The 18,576-nt window shown below is 40.3% G+C and overlaps 1 protein-coding gene, 1 long non-coding RNA gene and 1 other non-coding gene across 4 annotated transcripts; all 3 read left to right on the top strand.

Annotated features, from left to right (window-relative positions):
• The first annotated feature begins 2,636 nt into the window (after positions 1–2,636).
• Positions 2,637–5,750, top strand: LOC149753197 (uncharacterized). Its single transcript, XR_016395980.1, has 2 exons — positions 2,637–3,820; positions 3,889–5,750. It is a non-coding gene; the product is annotated as an uncharacterized LOC149753197 (long non-coding RNA).
• A 4,995-nt stretch (positions 5,751–10,745) lies between these two features.
• LOC120112268 (small nucleolar RNA R71) lies at positions 10,746–10,854 on the top strand. Its single transcript, XR_005513746.2, has one exon. It is a non-coding gene; the product is annotated as a small nucleolar RNA R71 (small nucleolar RNA).
• A 6,223-nt stretch (positions 10,855–17,077) lies between these two features.
• Positions 17,078–18,161, top strand: LOC120111030 (small heat shock protein, chloroplastic-like). 2 transcript variants are annotated; one of them, XM_039127316.3, is made up of 2 exons: positions 17,078–17,473; positions 17,585–18,161. In XM_039127316.3, exons 1-2 carry the CDS (start codon positions 17,239–17,241, stop codon positions 18,001–18,003), a joined length of 654 nt encoding a protein of 217 aa, XP_038983244.3. In that variant the 5' UTR covers positions 17,078–17,238; the 3' UTR covers positions 18,004–18,161. The 2 variants fall into 2 exon arrangements, with proteins under 2 accessions (XP_038983244.3, XP_038983245.3); XM_039127317.3 differs by having other exon boundaries at positions 17,086–17,470.
• The last annotated feature ends 415 nt before the right edge of the window (positions 18,162–18,576 follow it).

The following is an 18,576-nucleotide window of genomic DNA, read 5'->3' as shown; positions in this document are numbered from 1 at the left end:
TAGGGGCATGGAGCGGCCCAACCCACTTCCAGCCCTATGAATGGTAAAGGATGTAGTGCTTTGAGAATGTACATGCGGATGGATGATAGAGGTGTGGCGCTTTGAGATCTATGCAGACGGACGTTTGATAAAGGATGGAGTACTTTGAGATCTATGCAAGTGGATGGAAGATAGGGGAGAGAGTACTTTGAGATCTATGCAAGTGGATAGAAGATAGAGGAGAGAGTGCTTTGAGATTTATACAAGCATACGGATGATAGAAGATGGAGTGCTTGGAGATCTATATAGCCACATTGATGAAGTGGATAGGGTGCTTTGAGATTTGTGCGGGTAGGCAAATGATAGAACATGGAGCTCTTTGAGATCTATGCAGACAGACAAATGGCAGAGGATGGAGTCCTTTGAGATTTGTGTAGGCAAAAAATGATAAAGGATGTAGCTCTTGGAGATTTGTGCAGGTGGATGGATGACAGAAGATGGAGTGTTTTGACATCTGTGTAGGTGAATGAATGATAGAGGATGAAGTATTTTGAGATCTAAGTAGGTGAATAGACAATAGAGGATAGAGCGCTTTGAGATCTATACAGATGGATGGATAACGAAGGACAGATAACAGAGGATGGAGCACTTTGAGATATATGTAAGTGAATGGATAACAGTGGATGGAGGCCTTGAGATCTGTGCAGGTGGATGGATATAGTAGATTAAGTGCTTTAAGATTTTGTATAGGTGGATGGATGATAGAGGACGAAACGTTTTGAGATCTGTACAAAGCAGGTAGATAATAAAGGGTGGAGTGATTTGAAAGCTTTGTAGATGGATGAATGTTAGAGGATGGAGCACTTTGAGATCTATGCAAATGGAAGAATAATAGAGAATTGAGTGTTTTGAGATCTATACAAGTGGATGAATCATAAAGGACAAAGCGCTTTGAGATCGCATGAAAGCTATGATCTAGCCTCTCTGAATCAAAGAAACTTTTTTTTTTTTTCTCACTCCATTAAAGGTGTTAGGATCCAAACAAATGGCTGCGCCATATTGCAACGAAAATAAGGTTTTGCTGGCTAATTGAAACTTTCTAAATATTTGGGGTCTAAATATAATTGGCCCAAATTTGAAGAGATATCTATGTAATTTTTCTAGTATTTGAATTTGCAGAAACAAAATACATGAAATTATGTCCTTTGGATGTTTGAAGCAGGGTTTATTTTGGTCAATACATTTTTGACACCATAACTACTAGTGTAAATCAAAATTACAAAGGATTTCATTGCAAGCCCATGTTTTGCCGATCGGCTGCTTTTGGAATGATGTTATTAATCACAATAATTATCACAATTTCAACTCCGGAAACATAGTATAATGTTAGAAATGTATACACCACATCTAGTGGGCTCATCAAAGGTGGGCCTTGGAAAGTTGCTAATGGATCTGCAAAGAGAATATCTCTTATGGACCTAATGCTAAAAAAAAAACCTTAGGTCAAGGATTATTATATATAGATTAAAAGCCAAGGTAAAGATCAATTACCAAGGTATGGACCGAAGAATAAAAGATGCAGATCAAGCTTCAAAGTGCATGCCGAGTTTTATCCCAAATTACAGATCGAGAATTAAAATACAGATAAAGTGCCATAGATGCAGATCCATCATAAGTGCACAGACCTTATATATGGCCAGTCCCAAGGAAACATACAAAACGCAAATCAAAATGGTGGAAGTCTTCATCCTAAGATGAGATGTTTAGTGGAATAAAACTAAAGGAGAATAGCTAACTAGCTATTATTACTACTCAAAACGTGGGAGGAGTTGGAGTACTACCTAGAACATAGTAGCGGAGAAAATGATAATTTTTATGTACAATGGATAATGTGGCACAAATTAATTAACGAGCACAAGAGAGTTGAAGAATGATAGTTGTCCTAGCAGTTAAAGGAGGTACTAGTAAGTATCAGAAAGTAACAGAAATGAGGGGACACTCTCTTTTGGCGCTACAAAAAACTAGATCTCATATCTTTATTTTTTATCTTAATAATACTTTATCCCCTATCAAGTTTTTGTCTTTTTTTTTTTTAATTCTTCAACATAATTTCTATCATCAGCCCACCTTCTAGGGATAGCATCCTAGTAATAAAAGTTCTTGATGTTTCAAGGCACTAAAACCAACATTATTTCATAATCACTTACCAAACCTCTATCTTGTCCAATAACTAATTTGTGGCATGTCCGTGCATTCATCTAGCCAACCTTATAGATGTTTTCCTTGTTCTCATTTTCAAGAGAAATAAGTCTTGGCATGCCTAGTGGGACACGGGTAACTACTCGGATGCTGCTTAAGAAAATGAATGATGTGCTGCTATTCGATTTTACTCAAGCATTGTTGCTGATGAACAGGAGACACCACAAGAAGAGCTATTGAGACTGGGCTTTTTAGATAGTTCACTCTGCTTCGGGCCGGCTTTTGAGTTGAAACTCCACTCCTCGGCTTAAGAGCTTTAATAGCTTCTCTTCGGAGGTTTCTGGCTTTTTTCTAGGTTTTGAAGTGAGGAACCCTCGCGTTAGGCTTTCAAGTTTTCCTGTTCGAGAGCATAGCTAACAGGCTTCCCAAGGACAAGTAACTACTTTTAGTGGGCAAGCTAGTTCTAAACCATCAAGAGGTCATGGTCCTAAAAATTAGATACCCATGTGGTATCTTTTTAGAAGCAATCATCAGCTAAGTAGCTGATGCAAAAATAAAACTGTTCTCCCAAGTGCAGGAGAATCGCACAAGTAATATAACTCGGGAGTCCGAGGTCGATTCCTCAGGGAACGAAATATGGATTATTAGCGTAATTTCAGATGTAATTTTTAGTTGATCTTTAGAAATTAAAAGCAGAGAATAATATGTGATTAAACAACGTTCAAGAATATAGAGATGGCTAGGGATCCGGAATCCTCCTTAACAATATTACTTTCAATAAATAAACTCGGCGATTCTTGATTAAGGATTAATATGATAAAATAGTTCTAATCATGAAGTATACAATCTTAGAACATGAATTCAACATCCAAGTATTTATCGTGCCGATTACGTCTACGATAAATCAAGCATCAAAACAATCCATGCATCAATATATATATAAACCATACAAGATCTATCTTATAGATGAGTAAGCAAGAATCAAAATCATACCAATGGATATTAAACAATTAGAATACAAGTTTAGAGTATACTTGATGAAAGCAACATGCCAAGGGTTCATCCATCACCCTTTGCCAAAGGAATTAGGCTCTCATTACAAACATCACCTCTTCCCTATTTTTTTTCTTTTTTTTTCTTTTCGGAAACAGGGCATACCCTGTTTCCTTCTTCTCTTTTCTTTCCCCTGCCGCCGCCCAACTCCTCCCTTCAATCGCAGAGGCTCCTCTGTTTTCCCGATGAGAACCCCCATCCCTCTCAGCCGACTACCTTTTATAATCAACTCTCTCCCTCCATGGATCTTCGGAATGCGCTGGAATCAATGCTTTAGAGGCAAACGGCTGGGTCTTGGGCGCGTGAGGCTGAGGCGTTGGAGGAGCTGATCTCGGCCGGATCCGGCGCTGAGAACGGACGCGATGGAGGAGGCGGAATGGCTGGGATGCTCGGGACTTGATACGGGAGCTGGGATCACGGGCTCGGGGCTGATCGCGGACTGCTAGGAGGTCGCCGAGATGCGGGTTGAGGCTTATGAACGGCTGGGAGGCGCTGATCGCTGTGGAGGAGCGCGATCTGGAGGACGCCCGGAAGGGAGCTGATCACGGACGGCTGGGAGGTTTCACGGGCTTGGGCGGATGCTTGGGAGGTGATCGCGGACATGCTCAGGTTGTGAGGCTGAGAAGGAGGAGAACGCGGACGAGACGGATGCCGGAGGTGATCGCGGACGTGGACGTCGTGCGGATGCTGGGAATCCGGAAGCTTGGATGCGGGCGTTGATCGTTGGTGAGGTGGAATCTGGGAGAATCGCCAAAGACGCTGGCTCACGGATGCAGGGGATGAAACTCGGACTCGCGGAGGGTTGAATTGCGAAGCTGGGATGAGCGAACGAACGGGATGTCTGGATGGCTGAAATATGGCATGCTCTCCACCGTGCCAAGCATCTGCTGATCATTCTCTAGGCCATAGGTTGATGATGTGTAGTTCTAGGATGATCTTTCCTTAGATGTTTCATTGCTCGTTCCCTCTGGATGGTCGCCAAGTGTTGCTCCAGTGTGATTAGGCTTGACTGCTATTTGTGGTTGTGGGCTTGATAAATGATAGGTTCGACCATGCCATAGTGAGATTGGGTGCGTACGTCTTGGGGCCATGCATCTTTCTGAACCCAATTGTACCAAATGTACATTTTATCTCTAGTTTATGATAACCTGCACCCCTCAAAAAAATATAATATTAATGCAACACTTTTATCATTATTTATTAGCAGTAATACTAATTTAAGTGATGTGTAAATCGCACTTTTGTGCTCTCATCACACCCCCCAACTAGCTTATTGCTAGTCTCTAGCAATTAACGAGCAAATAATAATATGAGAGTACAAAAAGTGTTGGTCAATCATTTGACTTTTTATTAAAGTTAAAGACATAAAACTAAGATATGTACCCACTTTCGTAGGGTATCACGATTGCACTTAGCACGTGCAACAAGCCGTTAAACCTCTAGGTTACCCTAGTGGACGAGTGTTGTCTCGTGAGGGTTTGCAGTGATGTTACCCACAAACATCATTCATAAAATGATATATAATGAAATTTAAGTCAATGCACACGTGATATATATTTTTTTTCAAGCATGGCAACTATCAAAGCAAGGGTAATACTGAAGTGTAGTATGCATAAACAGATGACTTTCTTAGAGCACTAATACCTCCACCACAACATGGTACCGCTTGAATTTTAGGTGTACTACTCAAGTTCACAAGTGTTTACTACAGTTTATTAGGGCCTGATCCATCAAATTTTCGGAATATCTCATGTTGTCTAAAATTGTCAAGAATGGTTCGTATGTAAAGAAAGAGCTATCAATCCCAACTAAATATCCAAAGTACACAAAGGTCCAATACAATGGAGTCAAACCAGCCATTACCACATGTCACTGGGTTCAGCCCGACCAACCCTATTCATGTTTTTTTTTTTTTTTTCTTTTTTCAGACATATGGTGATTACAATAGTCCAACCCCCTTAGGCTCTAGCAAGGTCCATGTAGCGAGTTTTCGGCCAATGACTCTTGATCCAGTTGGCTCAAGGCATTAGGTGAAAACACCCCTCGGGCTTAATTACTCGAACCAAACTACACCACGAGGTTAGACTTGTCATCTCCTCATTTATTTATTTATTTTAAATTTTTTTTTTTCAAAATAGAGAAGGTAAACTGAACCATATAACGTGACTGCATCGTGACTATAGGTCAACCAAGGTCGGAACATAAGGCACTTAGGTGATCTAGCCAGGGTATTCAACCTCTATCTTTATGTGAAAACCAAATCATGAACCTTATAGTACGGACAAGGATACTCGTACTTCTTTTACAGATACGGCTTAATAAAAATGCATTAAACAAATATGAACTCCTGAGGCCTTCCTATAATCATTAAGTACATGTGCGGGGATCTAATAATAGGTCTCTGATCAGTCATAATATGCATGTGTTCCTTGCCGTAATAGTTGCACAAACTCAATATGAAAATACATGTGCATTTGCTTAGAAAAGAATGCAATTTTTTTTTTTTTTTTTAATCAAAATACTTCCCTCCCCCCAACTTAAACATTGCATTGTCCTCAATGTAATAGATACAAGAAAACTATATACGAGAGACAGTAGAGAAAATAATATTGGAGAGAAGAGGAATACCTTGAGCTGCTGATATCCAGAAAATAAGACTTACAAAACTAGAAAAATAATTCTGACTAATATACACATACCTTTGCCTTCATGTTCAGTCATAAGAAGGCTCCCCCAAGGAAAAGGAATCCTCTTCATCTGAAAAATTCTCAAGAAAAGGTTTTAACCTGTGTCCATTTACCTTAAAAATTCTACCATCCCGTGGATTCTCAATCTCTACCGCCCCATGTGGAAAAACAGTTTTTATGACGTAGGGACCTGTCCATCTTGATCGTAACTTACCAGGAAACAGATGTAAGCGGGAATCATATAAAAGAACTTTTTGCAAAGGTTCAAAAGATTTTTTCAAAATTGATTTATCATGTAAGATCTTTATTCGTTCTTTGCAAATTTTAGCGTTGTCATAAGCATCTCTGCGAATCTCATTAAGCTCGTTTAATTGCAATTTTCTAGCTAGACCGGCATCTTGTAAATCAAAATTCAATTTTCTAATTGCCCAATACGATTTATGTTCTATTTCTACGGGCAAATGACACGCTTTACCGTAGACTAGCCGGTAGGGAGACATGCCAAGAATGGTTTTGTATGCAGTACGATAGGCCCATAATGCATCTGATAGTTTTAAGGACCAATCTTTTTGTGATGGGTTCACCGTTTTCTCTAAAATACGCTTGATCTCTCGATTGGCTAACTCTACCTGGCCACTAGTTTGCGGATGATATGGGGTAGCAATTCTATGGGTGACACCATATTTTTTCAATAAGGTTTCGAAAGGCTTATTACAAAAGTGTTTTCCACCGTCACTAATTATGATTTTAGGCATCCCAAATCGTGAAAAAATATTTTCTTTTAAAAACTTTAGGACAGGTTTGTGATCATTGGTCTTACAAGCAACAGCTTCTACCCATTTGGACACATATTCGACACCGACTAAAATGTACTCATATCCAAAAGATGCTGGGAATGGGCCCATAAAATCGATGCCCCAACAATCGAAAATTTCGATAATAGTAATGGGTTGAAGAGGCATCATTTGCCTACGAGTTAGGCTTCCAATACGTTGACATGGATCACATGTCCTGCAGAACTCGTGGGCATCTTTGAACATAGTAGGCCAATAGAAACCACATTGCAAGACCTTTGCAACAGTTTTCTTAGAGGCAAAGTGTCCACCGCAAGCATCAGTATGGCAGAAAGAAAGTACGCTTTGTATATCATGATCCGGTATGCATCGTCTAAGGATTTGATCGTTGCAATATTTAAATAAATAGGGATCTTCATAGTAATAATTTTTTACTTCGCGCAAGAAAATTTTTCTATCTGTCGACCCCCAATGCTCTGGCATCCGGTTTGTAACAAGAAAATTTACAATATCTGCATACCATGGCATACTAGAAAGTGCAAACAACTGCTCTTCAGGAAATGAGTCCTTGATGGAAAATTGTGGCATTGAATCATGAAAAACTAGCCGTGATAAATGGTCAGCAACCACATTCTCTACTCCCTTTTTATCTTTAATAGTGATGTCAAATTCTTGGAGTAGAAGTATCCATCGTATTAAACGTGGTTTGGCCTCTTTCTTATCCAACAAATATTTTAACGCTGCATGGTCTGTGAAGATAACAATAGGAGCACCAAGGATATAAGAGCGAAATTTATCTAAGGCAAATACTACTGCAAGCAATTCCTTCTCGGTGGTGGTGTAATTCATTTGAGCATTGTTTAAGGTTTTGCTTGCATAGTAAATGACATATGGCTTATTATCCTTGCGTTGTCCTAGGACAGCTCCTATTGCATAGTCGCTAGCGTCGCACATAATCTCAAAAGGTAATGACCAATCGGGTGGTCGCACGATGGGTGCAGTGCTAAGCATAGACTTCAACTTTTCGAATGCCTCCTGATAGGTTTCAGTCCAATTGAACGGTGTATCAAGGGATAGGAGGTTACATAATGGTCGAGCTATGACACTAAAGTCCTTAATGAACCTCCTATAGAATCCGGCATGACCCAAAAATGATCTGACATCTCTAACTGTCTTGGGTGCAGGTAGCTTAGCAATTAAATCAGTCTTAGCTCTATCTACTTCCATTCCTTTTGATGAAACAATGTGTCCTAGGACCATTCCCTTTGGCACCATGAAGTGGCATTTCTCCCAATTCAGTATCAAATTCGTTTCTATACATCGAGCTAAGACTGCTTGTAAATGTGACAGGCAATCATCAAATGAGTCACCAAAAATGGAGAAGTCATCCATGAACACTTCCAAAAATTTTTCGTTCATGTCTTCAAAAATGCTGAGCATGCATCTTTGAAATGTTGCGGGTGCATTACACAACCCAAATGGCATTCGTCGGAAAGCAAATGTGCCAAAAGGACAAGTGAAGGTAGTCTTCTCTTGATCTTCTGGTGAAATTTCAATTTGATAATATCCCGAATAGCCATCAAGAAAACAATAGAAATCATGCCCTGCAACCCTCTCCAATACTTGGTCTAGGAAGGGTAGAGGAAAGTGATCCTTTCGTGTGACTAAATTCAGCTTTCGGTAGTCAACACACATGCGCCAACTCGTCGGGACACGAGTTGGAACTAGTTCACCTTGTTCATTTTCTACTACCGTCAAACCCGACTTCTTAGGAACAACTTGAGTAGGGCTTACCCACTTGCTATCGGAAATTGGGTAAATAATACCCACATCAAGCAACTTGAGGACTTCTGCCTTAACCACATCTCTCATCGTAGGATTTAACCTTCGTTGCATTTGCCTTGTGGTTTTGGCATTGTCCTCCAAATATATTCGGTGCGTGCAAATTAAGGGGCTAATTCCCTTCAAGTCGGCAATAGACCACCCTAAGGCTCCCTTATGATTTTTTAGAGCACCAAGTAATTTTCTTTCTTGGATATGATCAAGTTCAGACGAGATAATTACAGGAAAAGTATCCTCGGGTCCAAGAAATGCATACTTAAGTTCCTTTGGTAAGGGTTTCAATTCGAGCTTGGGTGCTTGCTCATGGGATGGTATTATTTTCGTTTCTCGAGTTGGCAACTGTTCAAATTTTTCTACTTTTGGTCTCCACCCATTGATCATCATGGCGTTCGAAAAATTCATACTCGGTTTGACCAACAAATCATCTTTATTGGTGCCATTAGAACACCAATCAATTAAACTATCGCCGGATGGATCGTTAAATGCTTCAGCTAACAAATATTCCTCCGCGATAGTTTCAACCCAATCAACCTCCTTACTCTCTTCGGGATCATTAGGTTGTTTGCACACATTAAAAATGTTCAGTTCTAAGGTCATGTTACCAAAAGAAAGCTTCATGACGCCATTCCTACAATTAATTAATGCATTAGAAGTCGCAAGGAATGGACGTCCTAAAATGACCGGAATCTGAGACTGTGAGTTCGAAGCCGGATGTGTGTCCAATACGATAAAATCGACAGGAAAGTAGAACTTGTCTACTTGGACTAATACATCCTCGATAATCCCCCTTGGAATTTTAACTGACCTGTCAGCTAATTGCAAAGTGACGGAGGTTGGCTTCAACTCACCTAAACCAAGTTGCTCATATACAGAATATGGCAACAAATTCACACTTGCCCCTAAATCTAACAATGCTCGCTCTATCCTAAAGTCACCTATGATGCATGAAATGGTTGGGCAACCTGGATCTTTATATTTAGGGAGAATGTTGTGCTGCAATATAGCACTCACATTTTCAGTTAAAAATGCCTTCTTTTTAACATTTAATCGGCGTTTGACAGTACACAAGTCCTTCAAAAATTTGGCATATGAGGGTACTTGTTTGATTGCATCAAGAAGAGGTATGTTGATCTTTACTTGTTTAAAAAGCTCAAGAATTTCAGAATTAGGTTCGAGCTTTTGCAACGGCTTTAACCGTTGTGGAAAAGGTGGAGGAAAAGGACATTCAACTTTCTTAGTAGAAGTTGGGACCTCAACTTCTTCTTTGTCCCTTTCATCAACTTTGGGAGCATCAGAATCAGAAGTGACCTGCGGTCTCAATGGGACGGGTTGATCAATGACTTTCCCATTACGCAAAGTCATGATGCTCTTTGCATGCTCTGTATGCGAACTAGAAGGAGCCGTATTATTACTACCGTGCACTTGTGGGTTAGGTTGGGGTTGAGCTGGAAGCTTACCCTTCTCTTGGGTACTTAGGACGGTAGTCAACATTGACAATTGGTTCCTTATGTCTTCAAAATTTCGAGTATTTTGAGCATTGATATTAGCTTGACCTTGTAGAAAAGTTTGTATGGATTGCAAGGTATCCTCGATATTTGGCTTTTGAGAGGGTGGTGATGCAAAAGTAGGATGTGCAGGTGGAGGAGCTGAATGGTGTGACTGTTGAGGATGATCGTTTCTCCACCTAAAGTTTGGATGATTCTTCCAACCAGGGTTATAGGTATTTGAGTATGGATCGTTATAAGGCTTTTGGTAGGAGTTCATAGCATTTGCTTGATCGTGCAAGACTTCTTTGAATGCCGGTATGGTGGGGCAATTTGTAGTGGTATGACCCGACATATCGCAGATGCCACAACACTCGTTTCTAAGCTCTATAGTTTTGACAGGCTCAACCTTCCTAAGCTCAATTTCTTCTATCTTCCTAGTGAGGGCTGCCATTTTAGCATGAAGATCATCCTCAGTTCTGAGGTTGTAAAGGCCTCCCTGTACAGAGCTAGTAGACTTAGGCAAAGACTTGTTGTTTCTATCCCCGTTATCCCAAAGTTGGGCAGTCTCAGCAAGGGAATCCAAATACTCCCATGCCTCATCAGGGTGTTTTTCTAAAAATCTACTATTGCACATGGTCTCTACAAACTGTTTCAACTGTGGAGATAAACCTTCATAAAAGAAGCTAATGGTTCTCCAAGTTTCGAACCCGTGATGAGGGCATGAGAGAAGAAGGTCTTTAAATCTTTCCCAACATTCATAAAATGTTTCATTATCTTTTTGTTGGAAATTGCTGATATGTCTCTTCAAAAAGTTGGTCCTTTGTGTGGGGAAGAACTTCTTTAAAAATTCTCTCTGCATATCTTGCCAATTTCTTATTGATCTAGGTCGCAAAGAGTTTAGCCATGTTTTGGCCTTATCCTTTAGAGAGAAAGGAAACAATGTCAACTTGAGGACATCCTCGGTGACATTTGGCACTCTAAATGTAATGCTCAATTCTTCAAAATCCTTTAAATGAAGATACGGACTCTCGGACTCTAACCCATGAAACTTGGGCAGCAATTGGATTACCCCTGGTTTGATGTCAAAATGACCTACATTATCAGGAAAAATTATGCATGAAGGCTGACTAGTCCTAGCCGGTTGTAGGTATTGTCTTAGAGTCATAACATGGGGTTCTCGTTCTCGATTGTGGTGACTTCCCGCATCTTCATTTAGATCAGCCATCTCACAAGGTGTGAGATATTGCGAAGGAATTTCAGAAGTATGTCCTAAGGGATGATCTAAAGTTGTACGACTTAATCGACCGGTGTCGTCCCTATTCCACTTTAGCATGCAAAATATTTCCCTCTTTTTTTTTTCTTTTTCTTCTTTTTTTTAAAAAAAATAAAAGAAAATAAAAAATAAATATAAGTACCAACTAAAGTTACCCTAAAACGATATCCTAAAACAAAAATTTTATTCACAATCAAACATGCAACAAGACATCACACCTCAATTTCTAATGTTTTTCTTAAATTTCTAGACAGCTCCTAACTGGTTTGAAGAGGACACCTAAGCCTCCAATCCGGTCCAATGAACCGAGTTGACCAGGTAAGCTCCCAGGTAAGTGGAGGGGTCACGATGCGTTCGCAAAGGTCCCACTTAAAACCCACTTGCCTCGAACAGATGAACTGTCTCCCTTATAGGGACAAAGCTTGCCTAGACATCAACTAAGCCACAGAGCGAAATTGGTGCAACTTTCGGTGGTCTTCGTCCTATTGAGCTCGAATGTCCTTAGGGGCCAACGTCTAGTTGATTTTAGTTAAGCTTAGGACATTTATGCACTGGGGTGATTTTTGGGCTAAGGACGAGTGATGAAATCCCGACCTTATCTTTTTAAATGGGTTCAGCCCTTAGAATATTTTATGCTGATGCCTTATACTATATGCAACAATCAAGAGATTTTTTTTTTTTTTAATGTTTTATGACATGACATTAAATTTCATTGAATAGGTGATCAAGCAAATTATTTATTTATTTTTTTTTAAATTTTATGAGTTATAGTTTGAAATTTGAATTCTGAAATTTGAAATTTGAAATTTGAAATTTTAGGTTTTTTTTTTATTTTTGAATAATCACCCTTGATCTATTCTTAAGGTTTCTTTTCTTCAATTTTTAATTAGCAACAAGGGTTAATGAGATATAATAACAATATAATTCTGATTCTAAAAAATAAATGCAGAAAATTCAAAACAGAAATCAGCAAGGTTTCGTATTAATCTGATGGTCTTAAAAATATCAGAATGTCAATCAGACCGTTCAGATTATCTAACAATGTGTCTTACACTAGCTGACCAAATTTGAGTCAAATCAGACGGCTAATTTATATGATATCAGAGTTTGATGCAAACTGTGCAGGGAATTAAAAATAGTAGTAAAGATGCAATTTTTTTTTTTTTTCAAAAGAAAAATACTAACTACTAAAGTAAAAATTAAATCTAAATTTATACTAATAACTCAGCCGTTCCCCGGCAACGGCGCCAAAAACTTGATGCAAAAATAAAACTGTTCTCCCAAGTGCAGGAGAATCGCACAAGTAATATAACTCGGGAGTCCGAGGTCGATTCCTCAGGGAACGAAATATGGATTATTAGCGTAATTTCAGATGTAATTTTTAGTTGATCTTTAGAAATTAAAAGCAGAGAATAATATGTGATTAAACAACGTTCAAGAATATAGAGATGGCTAGGGATCCGGAATCCTCCTTAACAATATTACTTTCAATAAATAAACTCGGCGATTCTTGATTAAGGATTAATATGATAAAATAGTTCTAATCATGGAGTATACAATCTTAGAACATGAATTCAACATCCAAGTATTTATCGTGCCGATTACGTCTACGATAAATCAAGCATCAAAACAATCCATGCATCAATATATATATATAAACCATACAAGATCTATCTTATAGATGAGTAAGCAAGAATCAAAATCATACCAATGGATATTAAACAATTAGAATACAAGTTTAGAGTATACTTGATGAAAGCAACATGCCAAGGGTTCATCCATCACCCTTTGCCAAAGGAATTAGGCTCTCATTACAAACATCACCTCTTCCCTATTTTTTTTCTTTTTTTTTCTTTTCGGAAACAGGGCATACCCTGTTTCCTTCTTCTCTTTTCTTTCCCCTGCCGCCGCCCAACTCCTCCCTTCAATCGCAGAGGCTCCTCTGTTTTCCCGATGAGAACCCCCATCCCTCTCAGCCGACTACCTTTTATAATCAACTCTCTCCCTCCATGGATCTTCGGAATGCGCTGGAATCAATGCTTTAGAGGCAAACGGCTGGGTCTTGGGCGCGTGAGGCTGAGGCGTTGGAGGAGCTGATCTCGGCCGGATCCGGCGCTGAGAACGGACGCGATGGAGGAGGCGGAATGGCTGGGATGCTCGGGACTTGATACGGGAGCTGGGATCACGGGCTCGGGGCTGATCGCGGACTGCTAGGAGGTCGCCGAGATGCGGGTTGAGGCTTATGAACGGCTGGGAGGCGCTGATCGCTGTGGAGGAGCGCGATCTGGAGGACGCCCGGAAGGGAGCTGATCACGGACGGCTGGGAGGTTTCACGGGCTTGGGCGGATGCTTGGGAGGTGATCGCGGACATGCTCAGGTTGTGAGGCTGAGAAGGAGGAGAACGCGGACGAGACGGATGCCGGAGGTGATCGCGGACGTGGACGTCGTGCGGATGCTGGGAATCCGGAAGCTTGGATGCGGGCGTTGATCGTTGGTGAGGTGGAATCTGGGAGAATCACCAAAGACGCTGGCTCACGGATGCAGGGGATGAAACTCGGACTCGCGGAGGGTTGAATTGCGAAGCTGGGATGAGCGAACGAACGGGATGTCTGGATGGCTGAAATATGGCATGCTCTCCACCGTGCCAAGCATCTGCTGATCATTCTCTAGGCCATAGGTTGATGATGTGTAGTTCTAGGATGATCTTTCCTTAGATGTTTCATTGCTCGTTCCCTCTGGATGGTCGCCAAGTGTTGCTCCAGTGTGATTAGGCTTGACTGCTATTTGTGGTTGTGGGCTTGATAAATGATAGGTTCGACCATGCCATAGTGAGATTGGGTGCGTACGTCTTGGGGCCATGCATCTTTCTGAACCCAATTGTACCAAATGTACATTTTATCTCTAGTTTATGATAACCTGCACCCCTCAAAAAAATATAATATTAATGCAACACTTTTATCATTATTTATTAGCAGTAATACTAATTTAAGTGATGTGTAAATCGCACTTTTGTGCTCTCATCAGTGGCTATGGTGTAGAGGCCATTTGTTGATTAACTAGAGAGAAGACTTCCTCAACTGCCATCGCAAAATAAGTGAAGTTGGTGAATGTGTTGGCAAATCAATATTAGCCATTATAAAGCCCTCAGTCTACCATTCAATTGTAAGTTTGACAGGTCAAAGCCTATATGCAGTTTCTAAACAAATTAATCTGAGCTTACAAGTATGGGGGTATAAGGATATTGGAGAGGCCAATCCTCTAGAAGTATATGAACTATGATAAAGGTGAGGTCGAGTTTTGAATTGGGGAGTCCTCAGAGTAGGGTCAAGATGATCAAGAGATTGACCCACCAACAAATGGAAATGAGCAGGGTCAAATCAAACAACTACCTATAGACCCCTCAGCTAATTAATGTCAGTCTAAACATGGAATCCAGGATGACTTTGAATACGGGAAGCCAAGGTCGATTGGACAAAGAAACCAGACCGCTCTTCGAGCATCGGTCAAACCTTGAATAATGTGGGAAATGGGGGAGCAAACTTTCACTCTATAGGTGGGATTTATGCCCCAGAATCCATGAATTGGACGGCAAGCACCACACAGAGTCTTGCCAAACCTTTGAGGCCAATCTCAGGCTAAGCATAGAACTTATAACCTGCATTGGAATCTGCTGCATCAGTAAGCCCTAAATTTGCATGTCTAGCATCCCACTCAGAATTTGATTAACCCACTTGATTGAGATAAATTCCATGAAACTTGACTCAGCTGACTGAGCTAATAAGAGATTCGTTAGGTTTTGCCTATTAATCAATAACAAGGCCAATCTACAAGAATTCTTATCTAGAATGGTCTAATCAAATCTATGAGCTATCTAGGGGACACAGTCCTCGAATTTTCAAGATTTTCTGGAGACGATAACTTGTCTACCATGGACCACTTAGGTCAATTTTAAGTTCAATGTTGAGAAGCTGAGAATAATGACAATCTTAATCTCGAACTTGTCTACGGAACCAAACACGAGGTGTCAGTAACTAATTTGACCAGGTTGACTCAACAACATAGAGAATCTTGAAAAGTATATGGCCAAGTTTGCATGAGCTAGGAATAGTTGTTACGCGTCACTTAGGGAGCCTAGTATGTCAAGATTATCTAGAATTGTTTGAATCTTAAGCTAAGAAAAAAATTTGTTGAACAAGAGCTTTCTGATTTTTTCCAACTTACTATACAAGCTGCAAACTATGAAACTATCTTTAGAGAAGAGGAATAAAGGAAAATATCTAAAGCGATGTAAATGGGAGACTCCAATTATGAGATTTCAGCCATTGATACTGACCTTAATCAGTTGACATCCAATAAGGATGAATGCAAAGGGCTTGATATGGCCGAGTTATTGATTGGCAAACCATATATGCGTAAGATCTTGACTGAGCTGAGTGCACAAAGTCAGCCATCAAAAGAGGTTCAACTAGCTCGATACCCATTCAATATAACTGAAGGGAGCAGATCTTTGAACACTTGTTAAAGGATAGGTCAATTAAGCTTGTCGAAGAGCACAAGATAGCATTTTATAGTGATTGCAAATTTATCACTGAAACATGTTATACCCATTCAATATAATTGAAGGGAGCAGATCTTTGAACACTTGTTGAAGGATAGATCAATTAAGCTTGTCGAAGAGCACAAGATAGCATTTTATAGTGATTGCAAATTTATCACCGAAACATGTTAACCTCTTTTTATTAAATTTAGAAAATCAAGCATGTTTATTCTCAATATCTTTTTTTTTTTTTTTTTTTTTTTTGCAGAGAGGGGGGGGGGGGGTTACAAATGCAAGATAACGAGCGTGTATAGAGCTCCAATTTGTCTAACAAGATCAATTTAAAGAGTTAGGGAAGTTATTTCCCATTATGTAGTATTTTCCACTAAAAAACTCGCCTTTGAGTTAAACATTATGCAGATTAGCTTACTTGCACACATGCATAATTTAAAAAGACTAACTTTTATAAGATGATATGAGACAAGGGTAGGGCCGAGATAATAGATACATGGAGAGGAAATTGCATATCAGCCATAATATATGATTAGTTAGACCAAAGAACTTGCTCTGCAAGTTTGTAACATTGGCTCATCAGCTATGAAAGTTTCAAGCTTATAGTTCATTTGCCCATGGAATCATCCAATTATCCAGCCAAGTTCAAACAAATAATATCAGGGAACACCATGGAATGAAGCAATTCTCCTGCCAAGTTCGATTACATGATATCATGGTACAAGAAGCAAAAATATACACTAAGATCAAAATGATCCATTATGATTAGTAAGCATACAACATATCTCTTTAGATTTATCTTTATGTGATACAAAAATTTATAAAAAAAATTACAAAAATTCCTATAAAATTAAAAATAAATTTTACTTATATCTAATAGTTGAAAAATTTATGTTTATCTTTTCTTGCTTCTCAAAATATTAATCAAATCATTAACTTTAAATAAGAATGGGCATCATGCTCTATATTTAAAAATAATTTTGATTTTTTATATAAGATAAATAATTTTATTAATGTCGTTATTTTAGTAAGACATAAATATAAATTTTATAAATTATTAAATATAAATATATTTTAAAAAATTATAATTTACTTTAAAATTTAATATAAAACATCCATCCGCCTATCGCTTGTTTGTCTGGGTGTTTCTGGAACCTCCCAGCGCCCCCCACGAACGTTCTCCACTCTTCATCGTCTTTAACGTTCCAGAACTTTCTGTACTCCTGTAGGCTTCCTTCCCAAGAAACGGAGCGCATCAACCCCGCCCCCCTTCGCTCTGTATAAATACAAAACCCCTTCCCCCTCTCTTTTCCCCTCGAATCACGCAGGTCAACCTAAAGTTACTCCCAATTCTTTTCGCGATCTCTAAGTCTCCATGGCCGCAATGATCGCCATAGGGAGGGCTCCCGTCTCCAAGCTCCTGGAGAAGCTCCTCGTTTCCCCCGCTCGCCCCTCTGCTGCCGCCGGCTCCCGCCTTTTCAACACCAACACCAGGCTCCTCGACCTAGATGATAACCGCAGCCTCGACGTCGACCGCCGCCGTGACGACCTCTCGGGCGCCCCTCGCCGCCGCGGCGACTCTTCCTTCTTCCCCAGCATCTTCCCAGGTAGTCGTCATCTCATTCCCCTTCATAACTCGTCGATTCCTTTCCTGATTATTTGATCTCTTTGCCCGATAATCGTTTCAAGATTCTGAATCGGGTCTGCTTGTGGGGTTTCAGATGTGCGGGATCCGTTCACTCCGGCGAGGAGTTTGAGCCAGGTGTTGAACTTGATGGACCAGATGCTGGACAACCCGTTCGCGGCGGCGACCCAGGGGGCGATCGGGGGATTCCGGCGAGGGTGGGAGGCGAGGGAGGACGGGGACGCGCTGCACCTGAGGATCGACATGCCGGGATTGGGAAAGGAGCACGTGAAGGTGTGGGCAGAGCAGAACACGTTGATCATAAAGGGAGAAGGGGAGAAGGAGACGGAGGAGGAGGAGAGCGGTCGAAGGTACAGCAGCCGGATCGACCTGCCGCCGGAGGCGTACCAGATCGACCAGATCCGGGCGGAGATGAAGAACGGAGTTCTTAAAGTGGTGGTTCCCAAGGTCAAGGCGGAGGAGCGTAAAGACGTTTTCCAAATCAACATCGAGTGAGAGATACTAAAAGAGTTCTCATTCTTCTTTCTCTCCCTCTGTTGTTTCGGTAGATGCAGGGTGTATCTTCTTTTTGTTCTCTTTCCTCAATGCTTTGTATCTTCTAACAGTGTAGAACTTTAATCCATATGCATGATAAAGTTAGTTTGTTGCAGTTATTTGTTCTTTTATATTGCAGCTTTGGAAGGCTTGAGCATGCTCTTGGACGGGCCTGACTAGCTAGTGGTTTTGGATGTGGTTTCATTTATCCTTTGATTTTCGTCCTGATTTGAACTGTTTGGACTTTGAACATGGGCGTGTTCAATTGGTTGGGTCTGATTTATAACACCCTTGGTTATATGCCGGCCGAGCAGATGTTTTTTTCGGCTCTGGCCGGAAATTCTAGCGGGTGTTCACGTGTTTTGTGATGTTTAGATTAGTTTGGTTTAAGATACATAAATAAAAGCATCTATAGATCCAACTTTTAGACTTTCGTTTTTTTTTTTTTTTTTTCTTTTTTGTTTATGGTAAGTGTTGCTAGAAATTGGACCCGGGGGCGACCGTCGGCTGAAAAGGGGAGCTCAGGCGAGAGTT

This window comes from Phoenix dactylifera, chromosome 7 (assembly GCF_051530095.1).
Source record: "Phoenix dactylifera cultivar Ajwa chromosome 7, Ajwa_hap1_PhDact_Kaust_v1.1, whole genome shotgun sequence".
Taxonomy (NCBI): Eukaryota; Viridiplantae; Streptophyta; class Magnoliopsida; order Arecales; family Arecaceae; genus Phoenix; species Phoenix dactylifera.
The sequence above is the reverse complement of the archived record's forward strand: the minus strand, read 5'-3'. Positions and strand labels throughout refer to the sequence as shown.